Here is a 22,765-nt window from a genome sequence, read left to right as displayed (position 1 = left end):
TTTCTGTGTGTGTGTGGTTGTGTGTGTGTGTGTGTGTGTGTGTGTGTGTGTGTGTGTGTGTGCGCGTGTGACTTATTCTCTTGTGTTCTCACTAGATGGAATGTTCCCTGTATGATCGCTATCTATTAACAACTTTTGCTTTGATGCCACCCTACATATGGACTTTAATAGTGGGCAGCTATCTCCTGTTTGTGTGATATCGAACTTATATCTTACTGACTTTGCTGTGCACTTCTACTGTGTCAGTTTAATAAGTCAAATAAATTGTGCCCATAACTGTTAACTTCTAAAGTGGTGATAAGTCTTTTCGAATTCTCAATACATCAATATATTGGACACAGAATTCATGAAGCAGTGGCTCCAACAACAGCAAGAACAGTGGCTTCTTGATTGACAATTACTGAAACAACAGCAACAGCAGTTGGCCTTACTACAGCAGCATACATTCTAAGACAATAAAAATGACTCACCATGAATGAATTATCCAAATGGGATGGAAAGTGGTAGATGTTACGTACATGTATAGACGAACAAATGATTATAATTTCAGAAAAACTGAATGATTTATTCAAGAGACTGAGTTTCACAAATTGGGCAAGTCAATAATGCTTTGCTCCACCTCTGGCCCTTAAGCAGGCAGTTATTCGGCTTGGCATTGATTGACAGAGTTGTTGCATGTCTTCCTGAGGGATATCATGCCATATTCTAACTGGAGTGTTAGATCATCAAAGTCTGAAGGTGGTTGGAGGGCCCTGCTCATAATGCTTGAGACATTCTTAGTTGGGGGAGAGATCCAGCAGGGTCACCAAACATATGCTGGCTCCTTCATTTGGGATTTCCTACTCCAACATGGGATTTCCTACTCCAACATCCGCCTGACACGGAAGTTCACTCCCAGCCTTCATGGCCTATGGATTCATCCTTACATGAAGTCCCTAAAATTTCTGAAGCTTTCACACATGAAACCAAAAGCCAGAGGGATATTCAGTCCACTGCACCTGCCATCCCCAGCAGTAAGACAGTAAACACTTTCCATTGGCACAATAGGAAGACACTTTCTTGTGTCAGCAGCTCCAGTAAACATGTCATGCCGTGCTCGTGCAACCACCTTCAGGCACATGAACAAGACAGCAACACTTCCCCCGTCTCTGAACACTCTCTCTCTTTTAACTAATTTTCATAATATTTTCTGTGTTCTTTGTCTTAATAGAATTCCAATCTGCATCCTCTACCTTCTTGTCTTTGGTGTTTCCACCAACATCCTCGTTCCTACTGCCCACATCGCTTGGCTACTTATTTTTTGTTCAGCATTACAAGGCAACTGAATCAGACTGGCAAGGGTAATTTTTTCTTGCGTGGTCTTTACACACTTGTGTTGTGTCTGCTCCATATGCTGTCTCCCAGAAAACATTCTGAAAATGTCCAACGCCCAGAACCGTGGGTACAATGTGGAGTCTGGTTCACAGTCTTGTCGTTCACAGGATTTCGTCACCACTCTGCTCCTGAAGCAGTGCACTCTGTTGAAACATTGAACTGTTCTGCTACTGGTCTACCTGTCAAACTGGGTATAATGTTATGAGTGAGTGGTTTGGAAGTTTCTTTTCAGATGGATCATGTTCTCTTACGACTACTACAACCTAAGCTGCATTAGATTCTCTTGTGCTGGAGCCTTCTCACTGGAGAGTGGCCATGACATGCGCGCGAAAGGTGTTTTAGGTGTGGAAGTCTCCAATAAGACTGTTTTACGAAGCTTTCCTTTCTGACCGTTAATTCTGGTAATGTGGAAAATATCTTTGATTAGACGTATTCAAACAGTTTGGGTTTTCCAATTTGGTGTGTGTGTGTGTGTGTGTGTGTGTGTGTGTGTGTGTGTGTGTGTGTGTGTGTGTTTCCACGGCGATTCCAGTTCACACCATTGACAATCTGAATGCCTCTTATTTGGATCTGTTTACCCCCAGTTTAGGATGGGCTGTGGATGTAACCATAGAAATTCCTTTAAAACCAGGGCCCGTGCCTCGCTTTGTGTAGGCTCAACTGATTCTGCACGTCCTGCTGGACATAGTTAAGACAAAACTGGACAGGTTGGAGGTCCTCAAGTTGATTATCCCTGTATCATTGAGCCAGTGGGCTTTGCCCCTTGTAATCATGAAAAAGACAGACGACTCTCTCCACCAGTGTGAGGGTTTTTAAGTCTGTTAACGCCCAAGTCGTCATCAATACTTTTCACATTCCCCATGCATAATACCTGTTTTCCAAGTTACAAAACTGTGTTATACTCAGGTCGATTTGTAAGAGGCACACTTACAGCTGCCACTGCACCCGGAATTTTGGAATCTGATGTTGCTCCACATACTCTTTGGCCTCTACAGGTATAACAGACTGCCCTTTGGTATTCCCGACATGCCAATGGAGCAGCTAATACAGGATATTCTTTCAAGTTGCAATTATTTAGATGACATCATAGCGACACAGGCATAAACTGATGAACACCACCATAATTTGCAATCTCTCCGGACTGTGACGTAGCTTTTTTTAACACTTCAATGGGCTCTCCAATTGGCACCATGCCTTGCCCATTTTCACCAGAAATGGTTCTCCTTGCCACAGATGCCTTGCAGCATGGGGTCATGGCGGTGCAGTCCCACAAGGAGGCAGATGGCTGTGGACATCATATTGCGTTCATGTCCAAAACACTCAATGCTGCCCAATGCAATTAGTCCCAGAGTGAAAAAGAGGCACTGGACACCACTTACATAGTAAGAAATTTCACACTTATTTGTACGGTGTCAAATTCTAGGTGCTGAATAACAACAACCCATTGCTTACACAGTTTGGGCCTCATTCTGGCCTCCTGGACTGAACAGTGCTAAGGTTGCAGCATTGGGTATTGCTCTTACTGGCCAATACCATGACATCATCTTTCAGCCAACCAGACACCACGCATACTCCGATGCTTTGTTCCAGCTTCCAGTTGGCCCTGATCTGGAATTTGACACCTAGCAAGTTGTCGTCTTTCACCTGGATTCAGACTCTACATTGGGCCTGCATGACTTTACCCTTGGTGCTACACTGATTGCAGCCCAGACAAGAGCAGATCCTAATCTCGGTACAGTAACGAAGTGAGTTAAATATGGGTGGCCACCACATATCTAAGCGGAGGAATGTGACTGGCTCGGAACATTCCTCTTCCTTGAAACACCAGCTGTTACTCTCTTATGGTGTTCTCTGCAGCAAATAGAACATGATCCACCTTGGGTCGTTATTTCCCGGGCTCTGCACCCCACGGTTCATGTCTTCCTATATGTAGATTACTGGAGTATATCCCACATGCAACAGACGCCACCAGGCATACTGAACAGTCATCAACACAAGCATCGAGGCCAAGGGCAAGTCTTGCACAAAGTGTTCACAATAGCAATCTGCACCCCTCAAAGTGTTCTCATGCTTGTCACCATCGAGCCCTTGGTAGAGCCTCCACAAAGGCTTTGCTGGTCCTCCCTTACATCGGATGAGGTAGGTTGTGGTAGACTCGTACTCCAAATTTCTGTATATCTGTCCCAAGGGCTCCATGACAATGGCAAACACCAACTGTCACTCAGACTATGGCCCTCCAGTTTTCCTCTGCTCAGTTTTCCAGATCCTGTGAAGAATGTGGGATATGATACCTAACAGTAACACTTCACTCTCAGTCCATCGGGTAAGTGGAACACATGGTATGGACTTGGAAAGAGAAGATGGGAGCCCTGGCACAATCCATATCATCATCAGACAATATCCTCACCTTGTTCTTGGCCACCTGAATTTCAGGGAAGATCCCTGTTGAATTGCTCCCCAATGGCAGCCTTGCACCTCCCTCCTCTCTCTCTCTCTCTCTCTCTCTCTCTCTCTCTCTCTCTCTGCTCTGCTCTTACCATCAGACCCTCATCTTTCCTGGTCCCCGGTCCATCCCCAAAACTAGGCTGGCACTCTGGTGTGAGTCCAATTGTTTGGATGCCATCTGACATGGGTACCAACCATCACCCAGGTTCTACAAGGCCACCAGAGAGTCACCTCTGGAGCACCACCAGAACCAGCTGCACCTCAGGATACTACGAGCGTGCCCCTCTGGTGAGTACAACCTGCAGCCGCAGCTTTGTAAGCCACAGGCAACTCCTCCCCTTTGCAATCAATGCCGGGCCCCTGATGACCTTTTCATCATTGACTGGACTCCAGCACCACCTGCGCCGCTGGAAGTCATCGAGGTGGAGATCCAGGACTTTCTGGCTTCAGCTCCAGTGGTGGTGTCCCCACACCCTAAGTGGAGCTAGCACAAGTTGGGCCACTTCTGCACCTATGTGGCATCTATGGGATAGGAGTGTAGTAGCAGACTCTGATGGCGACATAGAGCTGTTACCGCTGGCAGACATCAATCCTTTCCTCCAGCCCTCACCAATCGTAGTGCTGCAATCTATGAACTGTCTCTGCAAGAAACACATCGGGAAGAGGACACATCCCCGGAGCTCATGTCATGTCACCTTGCAGGACCCCGTGACCATTGACTGGCTATAACTATGCACTTGCCGCACAGGTAATGTATTCTCTTATGTACTCGCTTTATGGAAGATTCACTGTATCGGTCACTATCTGCTGATGACTTCCACTTTGATTTTGGACTACATATGGACTTTAACATTGGTCGGCTTATTTGTGTGACATCGAACTCATACATTACTGATTTTACTGTGTGTTTCTATTGTGTCAGTGTAATAAGCCAAATAAATTGTGCTCATAACTGCAGATTTCTACAAAATTGGAACAGTGCTTTGACTGCACTGTTTTAGTGGGGAGTTGTTTGTTCTATTACATACTTTGCTTGTAAGTGCAGAACATCTAGACTACCTTCACATTCTACACACCGTACAGGTCTTGCATATGAAATCAAAATTTAATAGAATAGAAAATACCTCTGAACAAGAGAAAAATCAAAATAATAGTGGGGGTATTTAGAAAATGACAAAATTTATTAGTTTCTATTAAAATTTTACACAACTTACAGAAGCAGTGGCAAAACAGACACCCCAGTCTCCAACAGTTTCTTCCGTCATGTTTGACAATGCAGTTTCAATGACCGGAGACAAAAATTTCCACATTGAAGATACCTTCTCAAAAGGCCAATGTTTCGAACCTCGAATAATTCCTAAGGCACATAAAAAGCTTAAAATATAATGTGCTTCATCTAAAGTTGGACACAAAAGCAGCAGAAATGTTATTAAAATAAAAAATTTAAAACTCAAAAACAAAAAATTGGAATCATAGCAGTCTGTCAATTCTTGTTTGCCTCTGCAAATAAGTTTCTAAAACTTTCTTACTGGAATGAATCTCTTACCTGCTATAATTTCTGCTGCACAGCGTTGACTACTTTCATTTTTATCAGCCACCAGCTCCTCCAGGTGATGGGTGAAATACCTCAAATATGCATCTCCATGATTCCGAAACAAACCCTGTAAAGTACACAACATACTACTCAAGCAAAATGAGACCGCATTTTACAACTCAAAAACATCATTTACACAAGTTTAGTCCAAATAAAACTTAAACATCACTTGATGAATTTTCATGGATTGCGTAAACTCTAATGAAACTTACAGGTACAAATCTCATACCTGTTACAGATACATATGGTGTCCAAGCACACCCATGCCCCATTATTTTGTACAATTCGTGACACTAGTAGTTGTTTTATTGGCATACCTGCTTTGTAGCTCATGAAAGTACACTGTCTGTACTGTATTGTTTCAGCTGTGAAACCATGGCTAATGTGACCAGACACATTTACTTTATTCAGGAGCAATTAGTAGCCTGTGTGTGGGTGCATGAACGTCCATAGACAGGGCAAATGATGACACAGGAAATGAGTGTCTTTAAAGATCAATCTGGTGAGGTAATAACTCATAACTCAATTCTGCCTGATTGGAAGAAACATGCTTTTTGTTTCAGGCAGTGCCAAAGAGATGCCATGTAGTGGACATAAGAAAATGCAAGAGCCAAGTGTCATCATCACTCAATGAATCTAACAGTTTCCAAGAATTCTATTCAAAACACAGCAGCTAAACTTTAGGAACCACAGTCAACAATGCATGAACACATTAAACTGAAAATTAAAGGATTTAGACGAATGCTTGTGAATGAATTAACTGTCAATAACCTACAGAAGAAAATTTCAGCTTGCCATGCTTTGTTGGCACAATTTTCAAATCTTATGAATTTGTGACGTATTACAGTTAACTCATGAGAATAGTGGTTTTCTGGTCAAAGACCAATCCCTTTTATGTGCAAAAGTTAGAAAGAAATCCACTTCATGTTATGATATACATTGGAAAGTTATCTTGCTACCTGTTCAGAGCATATTTTTCTGAAGGGTATGTGAATGAAAATTATTATTTGGCACGCTGAAAATGCTGTTCTTAATGAACAATTTCATGGCTGCTTGATTGGGCATGATTCAGCAACATCTCCAGCCCCACTGAAATGGCGACTACGAAACCTACACATTACCGTGCCAGAAAATTCATCAGGGGGAATAATCGTGTCCTATGTGGTTCAATGTCGATACAGTACTAATTAAGTACTGCATGAAAGTGTTGAGAAAGCCTCATGAAGCTTAACTTGTGATACCTCCACAAGATGTCGAGGACATAGAGAGATGTAAGTTCCTGTGTAAGGCCAACGATTCACACAGAGATCCAATGGATACGTAGTTTTTATAACTAAAATAGATTCTCAGATGCAATGTACATTGAATAATTCAATAAGAAGTCATACACTGTAAATTTCTAGGGATAAAACAGCTTCTCAGATGCAATGTACGTTGAATAATTCAATGATAATTCATACACTGTAAATTTCTATTTTTGGCTACTTGTCAAGTGTATCAATATGACATGCCTCTCATTCACAACACAAGTCAGAACAGTATTTTCTGATGAATGTGTAACATATCTTAAGACACACAGAAGCCTCCCCTTGCCCCAAGTCTATGAAAAATTCCCATTATGTGCAAGAGTTGGAAAGTAACCCATCTCATGTTATATGTACCTCTACATCTATACTCTGCCACCAATCATGAGATGCATAGCAGAGGGTATGTCCCACTGAACCATTCATTGGGGTTTCTTCCTGTTCCATTTGCGTATGTAGTGTGGGAAGAATGACTGATTGGTTGGTTTGTTTAAAGAGAGGGGAAGGGACCAAATTACTAGGTCATCGGTCCCTTGTTCCGAATAAAACAATGCCACAAGGGTGAGAATAAAACAAGCACAACTGACAACACAAAACGGAGGGAAAGGAAAAGCCACAAGAATGACGGAAGGGTAACAAACACTTAAAGGGACAAAAGGCGACAAGAAAACCACAGAAAAACAAGAAACAGGCAGAAGAGATTAAGACGACAAAACAGATTACCATGGTTGGCTGACCATGAGAATAAGAAGGTGAAGCCAGCCGCTCTGCAACACATCTAACCCTCCACCCTAAAATCCCTAGGTTGGAGGACAGAGACGGAGAAAAGAACATGCGCTAAAACTTAGGTCAAATGATAAAACCCACCCTCATGAATAAAACATAAAACTATATCAGCCGATGAGGCGTTGTAAGATAAAATTAGCGGCAACAAGTTCAGTCACCGAAGACTTCGTCACAGGGCAGTCAAAGTGGGACAGTGCACCAGAATATGGGCCACTGTCAACCGGGTGCCACATCGACACTGAGGCGGGTCTTCATGGAGCAGGAGGTAGCCGTGAATCGCCCAAGCATGGCCAATGTAGAGCTGGCAGAGAACCACAGAGTCCCTGCAAGAGGCCCGTATGGAGGACTGTCACACATTCGTAGTCTCCTTAATGACAAGCAGCTTGTTGTGCGTACTGACACTCTGCCATTCCATCTCCCAAAGCCGAAAAACCTGGCGGCGTAAAACGAACATAGGTCAGTTATTGGAATTCCAATCTCCATAAACGGTTTCTGTGTAGCCTGTTTGGCCAGCCTGTCAGAAAGTTCATTGCCTGGGATTCCGACATGTGCTGGGGTCCAGACAAACACCACTGAACGACAGGACTGTTCCAGGACATAGATGGACTCCTGGATGGTCGCTACCAAAGGATGACAAGGGTAGGGCTGGTTGATAGCTTGTAGGCTGCTCAAGGAGTCAGTACACAGAAGAAACGACTCCCCTGGGCATGAATGGATGAGCTCAAGAGCATGAGGTATAGCCACCAGCTCTGCAATGAAAACACTGCAGCCATCAGGCAAGGAATGCTGTTCAATATGTCCTACATGGACATACACAAAGCCGACGTGACCATCAGCCATCGAGCCATCGATGTAAACCACTTCATGGCCTCAGTACAAGTCAAAAATCGAGAGGAAGTGACAGTGGAGAGCCGTGGGGTGAACTGAGTCCTTTGGGCCTTGTAAAAGGTCCAGGTGAAGCTGCAGCCTAGGTGTACACCATGGACCTTGAGTATAGGTGGTAAAGGCAAGGACTCTAGTTCAGATAGAAGGGATTGGACATGAACTGCAATTGTAAGCCCTGACCTGGGCCACCAATGCGTGAGATGAACCACTGTGGGTGGGAAAAGGAGACGGTAATTTGGATGAGCAGGAGAACTATGAACGTGTGCAATGTAACTGGCGAGCAGTTCAGCATGCCTGACCTGCAATGGAGGGACTCCAGCCTCCGCCAGGACGCTGGTCACCGGACTCGTCCTAAAAGCTCCCATCACTAGTCAAATGCCACAGTGGCGCACTGGGTTGAGTAAACACAATGCTGAGGGCGCCACCGAACCATAAACCAGACTCCCATAGTCAATGCGGGATTGAACAAGGGCTCTGTAGAGCTGCAGCAGCATAGAGCGATCTGCACCCCAGTTGGTGTAGCCCAGGCAGCAGAGGGCATTGAGGTGCTGACAGCACTTCCGCTTAAGCTGACGAATGTGAGGAAGCAAAGTCAATCAGGAGTCAAAAACCAGTCCTAACAATCAATATGTCTCCACTACAGTGAGGGGATCATCAGTAAGGTAAAGTTCTGGTTCCAGATGAATGGTACAATGCTGACAGAAGTGCATAACACACGACCTTGCGGCCAAAAACTGGAAGCCGTGGGCTAGAGCCCACGGCTGCACCTTTAGACTGCTCCCTGGAGGCGCCGCTCAGCAATACCGGTACTGGTGGAGCAGTACAAAATGCAGAAGTCATCTGCATACAGACAGGGTGAGATGGACGGCCCTACAGCTGCTGCTAGACTGTCAATGGCCACTAAAAATAGAGATATACTCAATACAGAGCACTGTGGGACCCCATTCTCCTGGACATGGGGGAGCTATGGGAGGCACCAACTTGGACACAGAAAGTATGAAGCGACAGGAAATTCTGGATAATAATCAGGAGCAGGCCACATATAATGTGGCAAGGATATGATGTCACCAGATGGTGTCATACGCTTTTCGTAAATCAAAGAAGACAGCAACAAGGTATTGGTGTCTGGAAAAGGCTGTTCGGATGGCAGACTTGAGGGAGACAAGATTATCAGAGGTAGAGCAACCCAGGCAGAAACCGCCTGGCACGGAGCTCCAGGACCCAACCCAACCACTGACACAACATATGTTCCAGCAGCTTACAAAGAATGTTGGTGAGGTCGATGGGCTGATAGTTATCCACATCAAGTGGGTTTTTGCTGGGTTTAAGCACTGGTATGATGGTGATCTTCCGCTAGTGTGATGGAAAGATGATATCACACCAGACCCAGTTGAAGATCATGAGGAGATGTCGCTTGTAGTCAGATGACAGATGTTTAATCATCTGATTGGATCCGATCTGGCCCAGGAGCTGTGTAAGGGCAATGTGCATGGGCACTGAGGAACGCCCACTCTGTAAATGGGCCATTATAGGATTCACTGAGCTGTGTAGTGAATGAGAGGGCTTTCCCTTCCATCTGCTGTTTGAGAGTGCGAAAGGCTGAGGGGTAATTCTCCAATGCAGAGGCACGACCATAACGCTCAGCAAAGTGCTCGGCAATCACGTTTGCGTCGATAGATAATACAACATTTATGTTAACATCGGGAACACCTGTTGGGGTCTGGTACCCAAAAACTTGTTTGAACCTTCCCAGAGTTGGGAAGGTGACGTATGACACAAAATGGTCAGGACATATCTCTCCCAACACTCCTGTTTCCATCTTTTGGTAAGCAGGCGAATGCGGGCACAGAGCTGTTTAAAGACTATGAGGTGTTCCAGGAAAGGGTGCCGCTTATGCCACTGTAGAGTTCGCCGACGCTCCTTAACTGCCTCAGCAACTTCAGGCAACCACCAAGGCATTATCCTTTGCCGGGGACACCCTAAAGAACGAGGGATCACGTTTTCTGTCACAGAAACGATTGTTGTTGTTAACTGCTCAACCACCACATCGATGTTACCACATGGGAGAGATTCAATGGTGACAGCATTAGTGAAAGTATCCCAGTCTACCTTGTTTAAAGCCCATCTGGGCAGGCATCTATGGGCCTGACGCCGGGGCAGTGACAGGAAGATGGGGAAGTGGTCACTACTAAACAGGTCGTCATGTGCTCTCCAGGAGATAGATGGAAGAAGGTCAGGACTGCAACCCGAAAGATCAATGGCGTGGGGGCACCTGTATTTAAGAGGCAGAGGTCGAGTTGTGTCAGTAAATTTTTGACATCTCTGCCTCGGCCAGTAAGCACACAAGGGGTTACGAGCGTGAAAATCTCCCAAAAGTAGGAGAGGTTTAGGGAGTTGATCAATCATTGCACCCAATGCGTTCAGGGGTACTGCACCATCTGGAGGAAGATATACATTGCAGACAGTTATTTCCTGTGTCGTCCTTATCCTGACAGCCACAGCTGCAAGTGGGGTTTGACGAGGCACAGGTTCACTGCATACTGAGTTCAGGACATAGACGAACTCCACCTGACACTCTATTATAGTCACTACGGTTCTTTTAATATCTCCTATAGCCGCAGAGCGCAGGTGTCCGCATTGTTGGGAACCAGGTTTCCTGGAGGGCAATGCAGAAAGCAGGTGTAGAGCTTAAGAGTTGCTGTAGCTCACCCAAGTGGTGGAAAAAACTGCCGCAATTCCACTGGAGGATGACGTCATTGTGAGGCTGGTAAGGCATGAAATGTGCAAGGAGGCAGGTTATCCCTCAGGGCCACCTGCTGCCACCAATTGAATATTTGTAGCCATTTCTATGGTGGATGAGGCATCAGCGAGATCCAGGTCTCCAGGGGACACTAAGATCTCCAGCGCATCCTCAGGTGCAGAACTGGTAGGTAGTGGTGGTTTTGGGGCCACCTGAGTATCCTTTTTCTTAGCAGACTTCTTTGTTTGCTTGCCCTCTCACTTCTCTCTAGGGGCTTGCTGGGAGGACTTCTCTAAAGCAGCTTCAAGGCACAGAGGAATACCGTGAAGCTCTTTGTCCAGCAGCTTTTGGCTCCTCGAGCCGCTGGTGAGTGTCCGCCTTGCATTAGTGGATACCTTCGGAGAGAGGGCCCCAAAGGACCCCTTCTGCACGAGAGGAGCAGGAGGAGGCTGTTGCTTCTCCGGCAGGGGGGAGGGGACTGATGTCTCCTGCATTTGGGGGGTGGGGGGGGAAGACATTGCTCTCAAAGTAGGTGCTCTGGGAGCAACGGAGGAAGATTTGGCCCCTACCACCAAGGGGGTGGATGTATTCTGGTCACCCACAGGGCCAACTGTTCGTGGCACAGAGTGAGGAACCACTGGCACTTGGGACGGCAATGGTGACATAGCTGCAGCATATGTTAATGTCAACCGAATAGGGTGTAATCTTTCAAATTTATGTTTAACCTCTGTGTAAGTCAACTGGTCCAGGGTCTTTTACTCCATGGTTTTCCACTCCTTTTGGAGTACTGGGCAGCCTGGCGAGCAGGGGGAGTGGTGCTCTCCACAGTTGATGCAAGTGGGAGGAGGCGCACATGGAGTATCTGGGTGCAGTGGATGTCCGCAGTCTTGACATGTGGCACTGGAAGTGCAGTGGGACGACATGCGCTCAAACTTCCAGCACTTAAAGCATCGCATAGGGGGAGGGACACATGGTTTAATGTCACAGTGGTAAACCATCACCTTAACCCTTTCAGGCAATGAATCGCCCTCAAAGGCCAAGATGAAGGCACCAGTTCAACCCTGTTGTCGTTGGGTCTCCTGTAAATGCGTCACATGAAATGAACACCCTGCCGTTCTAAATCGGCGCGGAGATCATTGTCAGCCTGCAAGAGGAGATCGCAGTGGAAAATGATCCCCTGGACCATGTTGAGGCTTTTATGGGGAGTTACAGAAACAGGAATATCACGCAGCTCGTCACAGGCGAGTAACGCCCAGGATTGGGCTGGGGATGCTGTCTGGAACAAGACTGCGCCATTTTGCATCTTGGACACCGCTATCACTTCTCGAAACTTTATCCTCAAGGTGTTCAATGAAAACTTGAGGCTTTATAAGTAGAAAGGAGTCCCCATCAGTTCTGGTACAGACTAAAAATTGAGGCGAATATGGCTTTCTCCATTTTGTAGCCCTACCTTCCTTCCATGGTGCAGTGAGGGAGGGAAATGATGTAGGGTCATACCTTTTGGCACTGTATTCGATCTTGCCCGTCTTAGAGACTGCTGACGCCGTACAGTCACCAGCAAGAGATGACTTAGTGGTATTTGGGTGCAGAGAAATCCATTATTGTCATGGGGATGAAAGAGGACAGGAGACAACAGAAGAAGATGACATACCCCGGAAAGTGTCCTCTCCCAAATAGCTGAATCGCAGAAAAGCCATGACAAGAGATTCAGGAGAGTGAATCTAAGGGTACTATGGATAACTTGTACACCACATAAGGCGTCCTTCCCCATATGGCCCACACTTCTGAAGAATTTTGAAAGTGGCAGGTCAAACCACAGAATGGGACCTGAACTCATAGGGCCGAAAAGTGAGAGACTCCTTTTAGGGTTGTAGTATATCCCTAGAATAATAACTAAAGCTGGTTCTTGAAACTTCGTTAATAGACTTTCTTGGGATAGTTCACGACTTTCTTTGAGTGTCTGCCACTTCAATTCCTTCTGTATCTCTGTGCCACTCTCCCCTGGATTAAACAAACCTGTGACCATTCAGGCTGCCCTTCTCTGTATATGTTCAATATCCGCTGTTCGTCCTATCTGGTATGGGTCTCACAAACTTGAGCAATATTTTAGAATGGATTGCATGAGTGATTTAAGCAGTCTCTTTAAGATGTCGTCACTAAATCTGTCCGAACCTCTCTGGGGTACATCACCTTGTAGAAGAACTGTCCGTGCGGGCAGAGAGGCTTATGTGCTCGCAAGATGCCGACGGCTGTTCTGGTAGTAGCACAGCTACTGGCAGGGTTTCCCATGTTGAACAGATCTCACATATGAACCAGATGAAGAGTGTCCCACAATGCTCCATCTCTCCCACATCCACTCCCATAGTCCTTTCCCATTTCCCCATATACCCAAACCAAGGTGCAATGCAATATGTGCTGAGTAGTGCAAAGCACGTGGGAACGTGTGCCATTAAGAGAGTCTCGGGGATACTGAGCTATCTCCCTCAGTAAATAGCCTTGCACAACAGGGATTCCTCGGTGTCATCTGAATAAATCCACAATTCTCGTCGAACCAAAATGGAGAACACAGAGCAAAACAAAACAGAAACTGAGCGACTCAATGAGACCTAAAAACTCCCAAGCATAGGTGCTGGAATCGCTGAACGCTGTTTCCACACTTCGGTCAAGTAACAGACCTGTCCGAAAGTGGAAATTGTCACTGAGAAGTTGGGCCAGGTCAAGATCAAATCCTTGTTTGAAGTTCAAAGAAGGAAACTTCTCAGGAACATAAAGAATGTCTTCCTAAATGAAAATTGAGGGGGAGGAGGGGGGGGGGGGGGGGGGATTAAAAGGTCTCCAAAAAAAGAAAGTCTCAGAGTGAAGGGATTAATCAAACTCTTCTACCTATAAGACAGAAAACATGAGAACAAAGGAAGAGAGTAACACTTCCACTTCTCAAGATAAACAGGTGAAGCAAGAAGTAGAGAAACAGACCTATAGTACTGCAGTCTTGGTATTTAGGATGGCGTTTATCCAACAAGGATATTCACTCATCATTAACTCCAACATGTCGAGCTTCTTCACATGGCTTTCTCTGAGAAGACTGAGGAGGATGCAAGTCCAGACCCAAATTCAGGAGGGTCTATTTAGATAAGGGGGCTCTTATCTTTGACTGCAAAGGGATGGGAACAGTGGATTGGCATCCGAAGAAGGTGCCCAAGATCCCTCTGTGGGAGGAGGCAGATCTGTTGGTCAATAAATCAGCTGAGCTCTTCTAAGGCCACAAAGTTACCAATTTGGGTACATAAAGTTCTTAAGGGTACCCTTCTCAGACACTGTCTGGGAAAGTAGGGGTACAGAACTAGAAGATCTTGACAGAGGACCAGAGGGTAGTGAAACTAATGGTTATATCGGATGGACAAACCCATGCAGTGGAACTCTGTGAAAAATCCCTGATGGCACTGTGAGGACAGGATCTGAAATTCAACTTAAGGTTCTCACGGGTTACCGACAGAGTAATCACAGACATTTGAAGTGACTATGGCAGCAAGTAGTAGGCTGAAAGTTTTGCAATAAACTTGCTACTCCGAAAGGGGCACCTGTCACCTTCAGTCATCATCTGTGAAGAGAGGAGTTGGACATGGCCTTGATCCAGGAATTTTATATGTATACTACTGGCCATTAAAATTGCTACACCAAGAAGAAATGCAGATGATAAATGAGTATTCATTGGACAAATATACTAGAACTGACATGTGATTACATTTACATGCAATTTGGGTGCATAGATCCTGAGAAATCAGTACCCAGAACAACCACCTCTGGCCGTAATAACGGCCTTGATACGCCTGGGCATTGAGTCAAACAGAGCTTGGATGGCGTGTACAGGTATAGCTGCCCATGCAGCTTCAACACAATGCCACAGTTCATCAAGAGTAGTGACTGGCGTATTGTGACAAGCCAGTTGCTCGGCCACCACTGACCAGACGTTTCCAATTGGTAAGAGATCTGGAGAATTTGCTGGCCAGGGTAGCAATTTAACACTTCATGTATCCAGAAAGACCCGTACAGGACCTACAACATGTGGTCATGCATTATCCTGCTGAAATGTAGCGTTTCACAGGGATCGAATGAAGGGTAGAGCCACGGGTCGTAACACATCTGAAATGTAATGTCCACTGTTCAAAGTGCCGTCAATGCGAACAACAGGTGACAGAGACGTGTAACCAATGGCACCAGTAATGGATCTGGGAGATGTGTTATTTTCTACCGGATTTGTCGATACCAAATCTAATGAGGGAGGTTGAAAATGTTTTCTTATATTTTTGTCAGAATATTTTTTGTGAATTGTAATTTGCCTTATTTTATGCTAATTTGCTTATATGTTCGAGAGTGACAGCATATTGATTAATATTAGAAGATGTGATGAAGAATATCAAAGAGACTGGTTACAAGTGGAAGCTTGTGTGTTGTGTGAAATGTCTTTGACATGGAGTCGTCTTTGACCGTAGTCAGTCGGTAGTAAACTCTCGGTGTGTGACGGTGGAACAATGTGCAGGTCCCCGTAATAATAATTTGCAAGTGACCAGTAAAAAATGAGATATTCTAATACTTTTTATATAAACATCAAGAAGGAAGCACATTTGGAGAAATGGTATTTGAAGCACCAAAAATGAGGCAAACGCATTGAACCAGGACATTTCCGCAGCCGACGAAACAGCATTATGGAATCATACTTTCACGAAATATGCTAAATTCAAGTACGAGGGTTATTCCAAAAGTAAGGTCCGATTGATTGCCAAATTGAAACCACAGTGAACATCAGAAATGTTTTACTTGTAACAATTAGCTACACCTTTCAGCTACTTCTCTACGTAGTCGCCGTTCTGACTTAGACTTTTGTCATAGCGTTGTACCAACTTTTCAATAGCCTCATAATAGAAGGCAGCCGCCAGTGCTTTCCGCCAATTCTCCACGCTGGCCTACACCTCGTTGTCTGTGTCAAAATGTTGTCGTCAAATACAGCGGTTCATGTGACCAGAGATGAAACTCAGGGGGAGACAATTGCAGACTGTATTGTGGGTAATCTAACATTTCCATTTGAAAACGGTGCAGGAGCATCTTCATTGCCCCTGCAGAATGCGGCTGAGAATTGTCGTGAAGACGAAACAACACGACAGTTATGTAATGTTGGCTGCATAGCTTCAGGGGAAATTTCTCACCAGGCCCTCGTACTTGGCGGCAGACACTATTTTCTAGACATCTTTACGCACTCACTGCGAGCTCAGAAATGAGAAGAGCGACGTGATGCTAACTGGGGTTATACTAGAGACACTACCCAACACATCTGTGCAAAGCTTTATCGGATTTTCATAGTCGTTTCCATTTCGCGACCGATCGGACCTTACTTTTGGAATAACCCTCGTATATAAAAATAGTGAGCATATTTCACACCCCATACCATCACGCCGGATGATACGCCAGTATGGAGATGACGAATACACGCTTCCAATGTGCGTTCACCGCGATGTCGCAAAACACGGATGTGACCATCATGATGCTATAAACAGAACCTGGATTAATCCAAAAAAATTACGTTTTGCCATTCGTGCACCCAGGTTCGTCGTTTAGTACACTATCGCAGGCGCTCCTGTCTGTGATGCAGCGTCAAAGGTAACCGCACCCATGGTCTCTGAGCTGATAGTCCATGCTGCTGCAAACCTCGTCGAACTGTTCGTGCAGATGGTTGTTGTCTTGTAAACGTCACCATGTGCTGACTCAAGGATCGAGACGTGGCTGCACAATCTGTTATAGCCATGTGGATAAGATGCCTATCATCTTGACTGCTAGTGATACGAGGCCATTGGGATTCAGCACAGCGTTCTATATTACCCTCCTGCACGCACCGATTCCATATTCTGCTAACAGTCATTGGATCTTGACCAACGCGAGCAGCAATGTCGCAATACGATAAACCGCAATCGCTATAGGCTACAATCCGATCTTTATCAAAGTCGGAAACATGATGGTACGCATTTCTCCTCCTTACACGAGGCATCACAACAACGTTTCACCAGGCAATGCCGATAAATTGCTATTTGTGTATGAGAAATCGGTTGGAAACTTTTCTCATATCAGCACGTTGTAGGTGTCGCCACTGGTGCCAACCTTGTGTGAATGCTCTGAAAAGGTAACCATTTGCATATCACAGCATCTTCTTCCTGTCGGTTAAATTTTGCGTCTGTAGCACGTCATCTTCATGGTGTAGCAATTTTAATGGCCAGTAGTGTGTGTGTGTGTGATTATATATATAGGGAAACATTCCACGTGGGAAAAATATATCTAAAAAAAAAAGATGATGTAACTTACCAAACGAAAGCATTGGTACATTGACAGAGACAATAACAAACACAAACACACACACAAAATTCAAGCTTTCGCAACCGACGGTTGCTTCGTCAGGAAAAAGGGAAGGAGAGGGAAAGACGAAAGGATGTGGGTTTTAAGGGAGAGGGTAAGGAGTCATTCCAATGCCGGGAGCGGAAAGACTTACCTTAAGGGGGAAAAAAGGACAGGAATACACACACACACACACACACACACACACACATATCCATCCACACATATACAGACATATACAGACATATTTAAAGGCAAAGAGTTTGGGCAGAGATGTCAGTTGAGGCTGAAGTGCAGAGGCAAAGATGTTGTTGAATGACAGGTGAGGTATGAGTGGCGGCAACTTGAAATTAGCGGAGGTTGAGGCCTGGTGGATAACGGGAAGAGAGGATATATTGAAGGGCAAGTTCCCATCTCCAGAGTTCTGATAGGTTGGTGTTAGTGGGAAGTATCCAGATAACCCGGACGGTGTAACACTGTGTCAAGATGTGCACACTAACACCAACCTATCAGAACTCCAGAGATGGGAACTTGCCCTTCAGTATGTCCTCTCTTCCCGTTATCCACCAGGCCTCAACCTCCGCTAATTTCAAGTTGCCGCCACTCATACCTCACCTGTCATTCAACAACATCTTTGCCTCTGCACTTCAGCCTCAACTGACATCTCTGCCCAAACTCTTTGCCTTTAAATATGTCTGCTTGTGTCTGTATATGTTTGGATGGATGTGTGTGTGTGTGTGTGTGTGTGTGTGTGTGTGTGTGTGTGTGTGCGCGCGCACGCGGGAGTGTATACCTGTCCTTTTTTCCCCCTAAGGTAAGTCTTTCCGCTCCCGGCATTGAAATGACTCCTTACCCTCTCCCTTAAAACCCACATCCTTTCGTCTTTCCCTCTCCTTCCCTCTTTCCTGACAAAGCAACCATTGGTTGCGAAAGCTTGAAATCTTGTGTGTGTATTTGCGTGTTTTTTTATTGTGTCTATCTACCAGTGCTTTCCCGTTTGGTAAGTCATGGAATCGGCCTTAGTGACCATCAGGACGATATAGCTTGAGGAAGGAAGCATGAAGGAAATAAGCCTCAGCTTGTCTTCCTTATGAGGACAGTACTACTCCTTCTCATGAAGTGGTGAACTGGTAGACAGCTGCTCACAGCACAAAGAACAACTGTTTGTTGGTTCTGTTGCCAATGCCCACAGGGTGTATACAGGGACAAGGAAAAAAAATTCCCGGATTATTCCCGGATTTCTCCCGGATACCCCGTTTAAAAAATATGGTTTTTCCCGGGCTAAAATACACTTTTTATGTGCTAAGTGACAGTAGGTTTTCCGTAGATTTTCCCTCGGAACTGTAAAACTTATGAATCCTTTGAATGGTTAACGTTTTATACAATCGCATAGAACTTCCCGGAAAAAAAAAGAAACGACGGGGCAAAGAAGGTTTTGGAGAGACCTTTAATTAAAAAAAAAAAAGGGAGAGAAATTTTGGAAAGACCTTTGATTTGCATCAACATATACGCTGCATATTTTCATATTACAAAAGTATAAATTCGAATTGCACCAAACACAGCGGGTTAGTTTCCGGAGCGTTGAAACCGAGACTGCGATGTCCTTTTGTAAGCGAGTCATATCTCAAGCCACGAGATCTCATCAGCCGATGACAGCGGCTATTCAGAACATAGGACACGTGTTATAGTCAGCCAATAGCAAGATCACTGGTCACATAGCGCGAACACGCATGAGGAAAAGTTAACGGTTTACATTAATGTATGCCGCACCGTATATCTTCTAGAAAAGCTAAGCTTTCACATATAATGTTAGTCTCTAAGATTAACACGCTACAACAGAAGCTAAGCTTTCACATGTAATGTTGATATTTTTTTGCGTGTGTTATACTTTAAGAGACATCACACAAATGTGCCAGTAAATTTAAAATTATGACATAAATGTCTCGGCTCGAAATTCTTGTAAGTGGCTGGTCCTCAAACTGTTCTGTTTCGAACGCTCTGTGATTTAGATATCCATCCCACTTTCTCACACGTAACATAATTCATCTTGCGTAAAAAGAAATTTACTTTGAAAGTAACGCTTTTCTAACCACCGTTCGCAATACTATTCGGAGACTGTTAGAAATAGGTTCGATTTACCAGTTGCCAGAGAGCACCAGAAAACAGGCATAATTGTGCGTGTGCAACTGCAGTGTTGTAGGAAGCCCGTATGTTCGTGCGTATAAAGCACTAAGAGAGCTTACATTACACCATAAAAGAAACAGTGCATCAGAGGATACTCCAAGAGCATCGGAATTTCGTAAACCATACTAAAATGCATAATTCGGCTTGATGTGCAAATTGGCTTTTTCCAGATTCACAATGAAGTAGGTTCCATCTGATATTAAGCTTTTCAGTGTGGTTTTAGGGATGTAAATTTTCTTGGAGTACCAGTACTCTACGACCTCATTTTTCGTTCTTTATTATGGCATAATGCCATATATGGCAGAAGATGATAACGTGCACTTGAAATTCAGCGAACAGTTGGAAGTAGCCAATACTGTGAAATGATCGCCTCGGCGGAAAGATTAATAAAGCCAAATTTCTTTAGCAAACTTGCAAAAATAACTTCACTGTTCTGCAAGGCGATTAATGCTTGACCGCTACTAACTTGGAAATAAAATCAGAAAACTGAAATTAATAATATATTTTTGCCCTCCGTAATTATGTGAATGTATTTTAATTCACTTGACAGCTCCCAGCCACAAAAATCCGTATTGTTTTCATTTGACGTGGGAGCAGTACACGAAGAGAAGCAGCGAATTCACTTTACGTAAACACGGGTCATGTGGAGGTTAACCCCCACCCCACTACAACTCAGACAACTCTGTGCAAGCGTGAATCTGGCAGCTAGCGCGCGCGAGAAAAAAATTTCTCGTTTGCATCTGGCTGCTTGCTGCTACTACCGATACAGCCAACAGCCAAACTTCAAGTAGCGGGAGAAGGTACTGCTTATACGCGAGTCAAATGCGCATGCGCAACAGATAGCTGGCAATTGGTCAAACGAACCTAATGTGAACAGTTGTGACGTCATGCTCATGGCAAGCAGTTTATTGTTACGAAGAATTACAGTCTTTGCCCTACGTCCTTTGACATATTTTTGCTATTTGCAGACGCTTGTGCGTGCACGGTTGTTTGTTGTTGTAAATTGCACATTTCCTTTGCCACTAAAGTTTTATTTTTTTCCCTCTCGTTTATATTTTATTGCTGCAGTATCATTCTCCAGTAGCAGGATACAATAACATTCTTTGCTAGAGAATCACTTCTGCAGTCAAAATTACAAAAATTTAACTTAAAGCTAAAACAATGAAAAATTCCCGGAATTCCGAAAAATTCCCGGGTTTTTCCCGGTTTTCTCCCGGATGAAAAAATTCCCGGGTTTCTCCCGGATTTCCCGGTTGTCCCGGGTCGTATACACCCTGGCCCACAACCTGGTGTGGTGAAACAGAGACACCAGTAGCAGCAGATGCTCACCTACTCAAATATCTACTAAACAGTAATTTGGAACCATTGAACAGGGGTAGGGAACCTACCTTCAGGAATAGAGGAAAGGAAGAAATAACTGACATAACTTTTGGGTCCACTCTAACAGGCAGTTACGTCAAGCAAGGTACGTGGCACTGGAGAAATCCTGACCCATGTAGTTTGAGCTTGAAATGGGTACTAAATGACCATAACTGAGACTTGCAAGAGACCTATACTCATGCTCATCTGAAGTCAAAACTTTGATAAGTGACCCAGTAGGTTTTGAGGAAATGGTAGACACAGTGACATCTGCCATTACAACCTCATACTTAGAAAACAATTCTATCAGCAAGAAGTGCAAAAATGGAAATTTACACTGGTAGAAAATTTTGGAGGTTCAAAGGCAGCAGATAAGAAGTCGGTTCAAACTTGCTAGGAAAAAAGAACAATGAGCAAAATATTGACAGGCCCTTGTCAAATACAACATTGTGATCAAGCAAGCAAAGCTATCTTCCTAGAAGGTATTCTGTGACGAACTGGAAGGTACAGCTACTTGCAGTAGTCTTAATTAATTTAGGAGGTACTTTAAGGAAGGAGCATGGTAAGAGTATACGAGAACAGCGAGTGAGATGCAGGACATGCTCCTCAAGACTCATTTCCCTCAATGCTCTCCGGCAGACAACAAAGACCAGGAGTCACTCCCCGAGAGACACTGGTTTACAGGTAATCGGTAATTAAGGACAAACTGGGAACCTGCCAGAGACAGTGTTCGTTTCAAAAACATCCAGTGGCCCATGGGAATGTTCAACCATTCAAGTCACCACATCCACACACAATTTTTCCAGCTTTAAAGCAACAGGTAGAAGGGGCTTTAATTAGATTCCTACATAGACTCTTTAGTGTCGACCTAACAGGAAGATGGTTCAAATGGCTCTAAGCATTATGGGACTTAACATCTGAGGTCATCAGTCCCCTAAGACTTAGAACTACTTAAACCTAACTAACCTAAAGACATCATACACATCCATGCCCAAGGCAGGATTCGAACCTGCAACCGTAGCAGCAGCGGGGTTCCGGACTGAAGCGCCTGGAACCACTCGGCCATAGCGGCCAGCCTAACAGGAAGAATCATTTCTAAATCTTGGAGGACAATTAAGGTGGTTGTCATTCCAAAGCCAGGGAGAAATGATCATACCAAGGTTTAGGATATGACATCGATCAATCTGTTTCCCTTCTCTGAAAGACATTAGAGAAACTGGTTAATGTGTGTGTTAAGAAAAATAGATTAACTAAGTTTCCTCTACATATAAACCAACACACATATCATCTGAGTAAATCATGTGAAAAGGCACTTCGTTTCAACTTGTTCGGAAGGTGGAAAAAGCTCTACATTTTCAAGAAATAGTTCTCCGCATCTTCCTGGATATCAAGGGGGGCTTTTGGTATTAGGACCTTTGAATCCAGGACTGGAGGTGCAAAAGAGAATGGCACTTATACCACAATATGAAAGTGGATTACGACCACACTAAGTAGAAGAAAGATAGAAGCCTCCATGACGAATGAGAAAGTGGTAATCAACCGCCACCGGGGAGGGGTGGGGGGGTGGGTGGGGGCACAAGTGTGGGCCTTGTCACTACTACTGTGAAACTAAGTGCCTTGTGGTGAATGAACACACTGAAGAGTTAAATACAGGGTGTCCCACTCAAACCTCCACAATTTCAAGGACCCAGGAGAGAAAAACACAGTAGATACTGC

General features: G+C 44.6%; 1 protein-coding gene across 1 annotated transcript in view; it reads right to left on the bottom strand.

Annotated features, from left to right (window-relative positions):
• LOC126187752 (proteasome activator complex subunit 4-like) overlaps positions 1 to 22,765 on the bottom strand; it is a 255,098-nt gene that overhangs the window by 56,394 nt on the left and 175,939 nt on the right. The window contains exons 24-25 of the mRNA XM_049929005.1: positions 5,366 to 5,480; positions 5,034 to 5,176 (exon numbers count right to left, since the gene is read on the bottom strand). Of these exons, the coding sequence (XP_049784962.1) occupies positions 5,034 to 5,176; positions 5,366 to 5,480 (258 nt within the window). The remainder of the gene's footprint in view (positions 1 to 5,033; positions 5,177 to 5,365; positions 5,481 to 22,765) is intronic.

Source organism: Schistocerca cancellata, chromosome 5 (genome assembly GCF_023864275.1).
Source record: "Schistocerca cancellata isolate TAMUIC-IGC-003103 chromosome 5, iqSchCanc2.1, whole genome shotgun sequence".
Taxonomy (NCBI): domain Eukaryota; kingdom Metazoa; phylum Arthropoda; class Insecta; order Orthoptera; family Acrididae; genus Schistocerca; species Schistocerca cancellata.
This window is presented reverse-complemented; position numbering and strand designations above follow the sequence as displayed.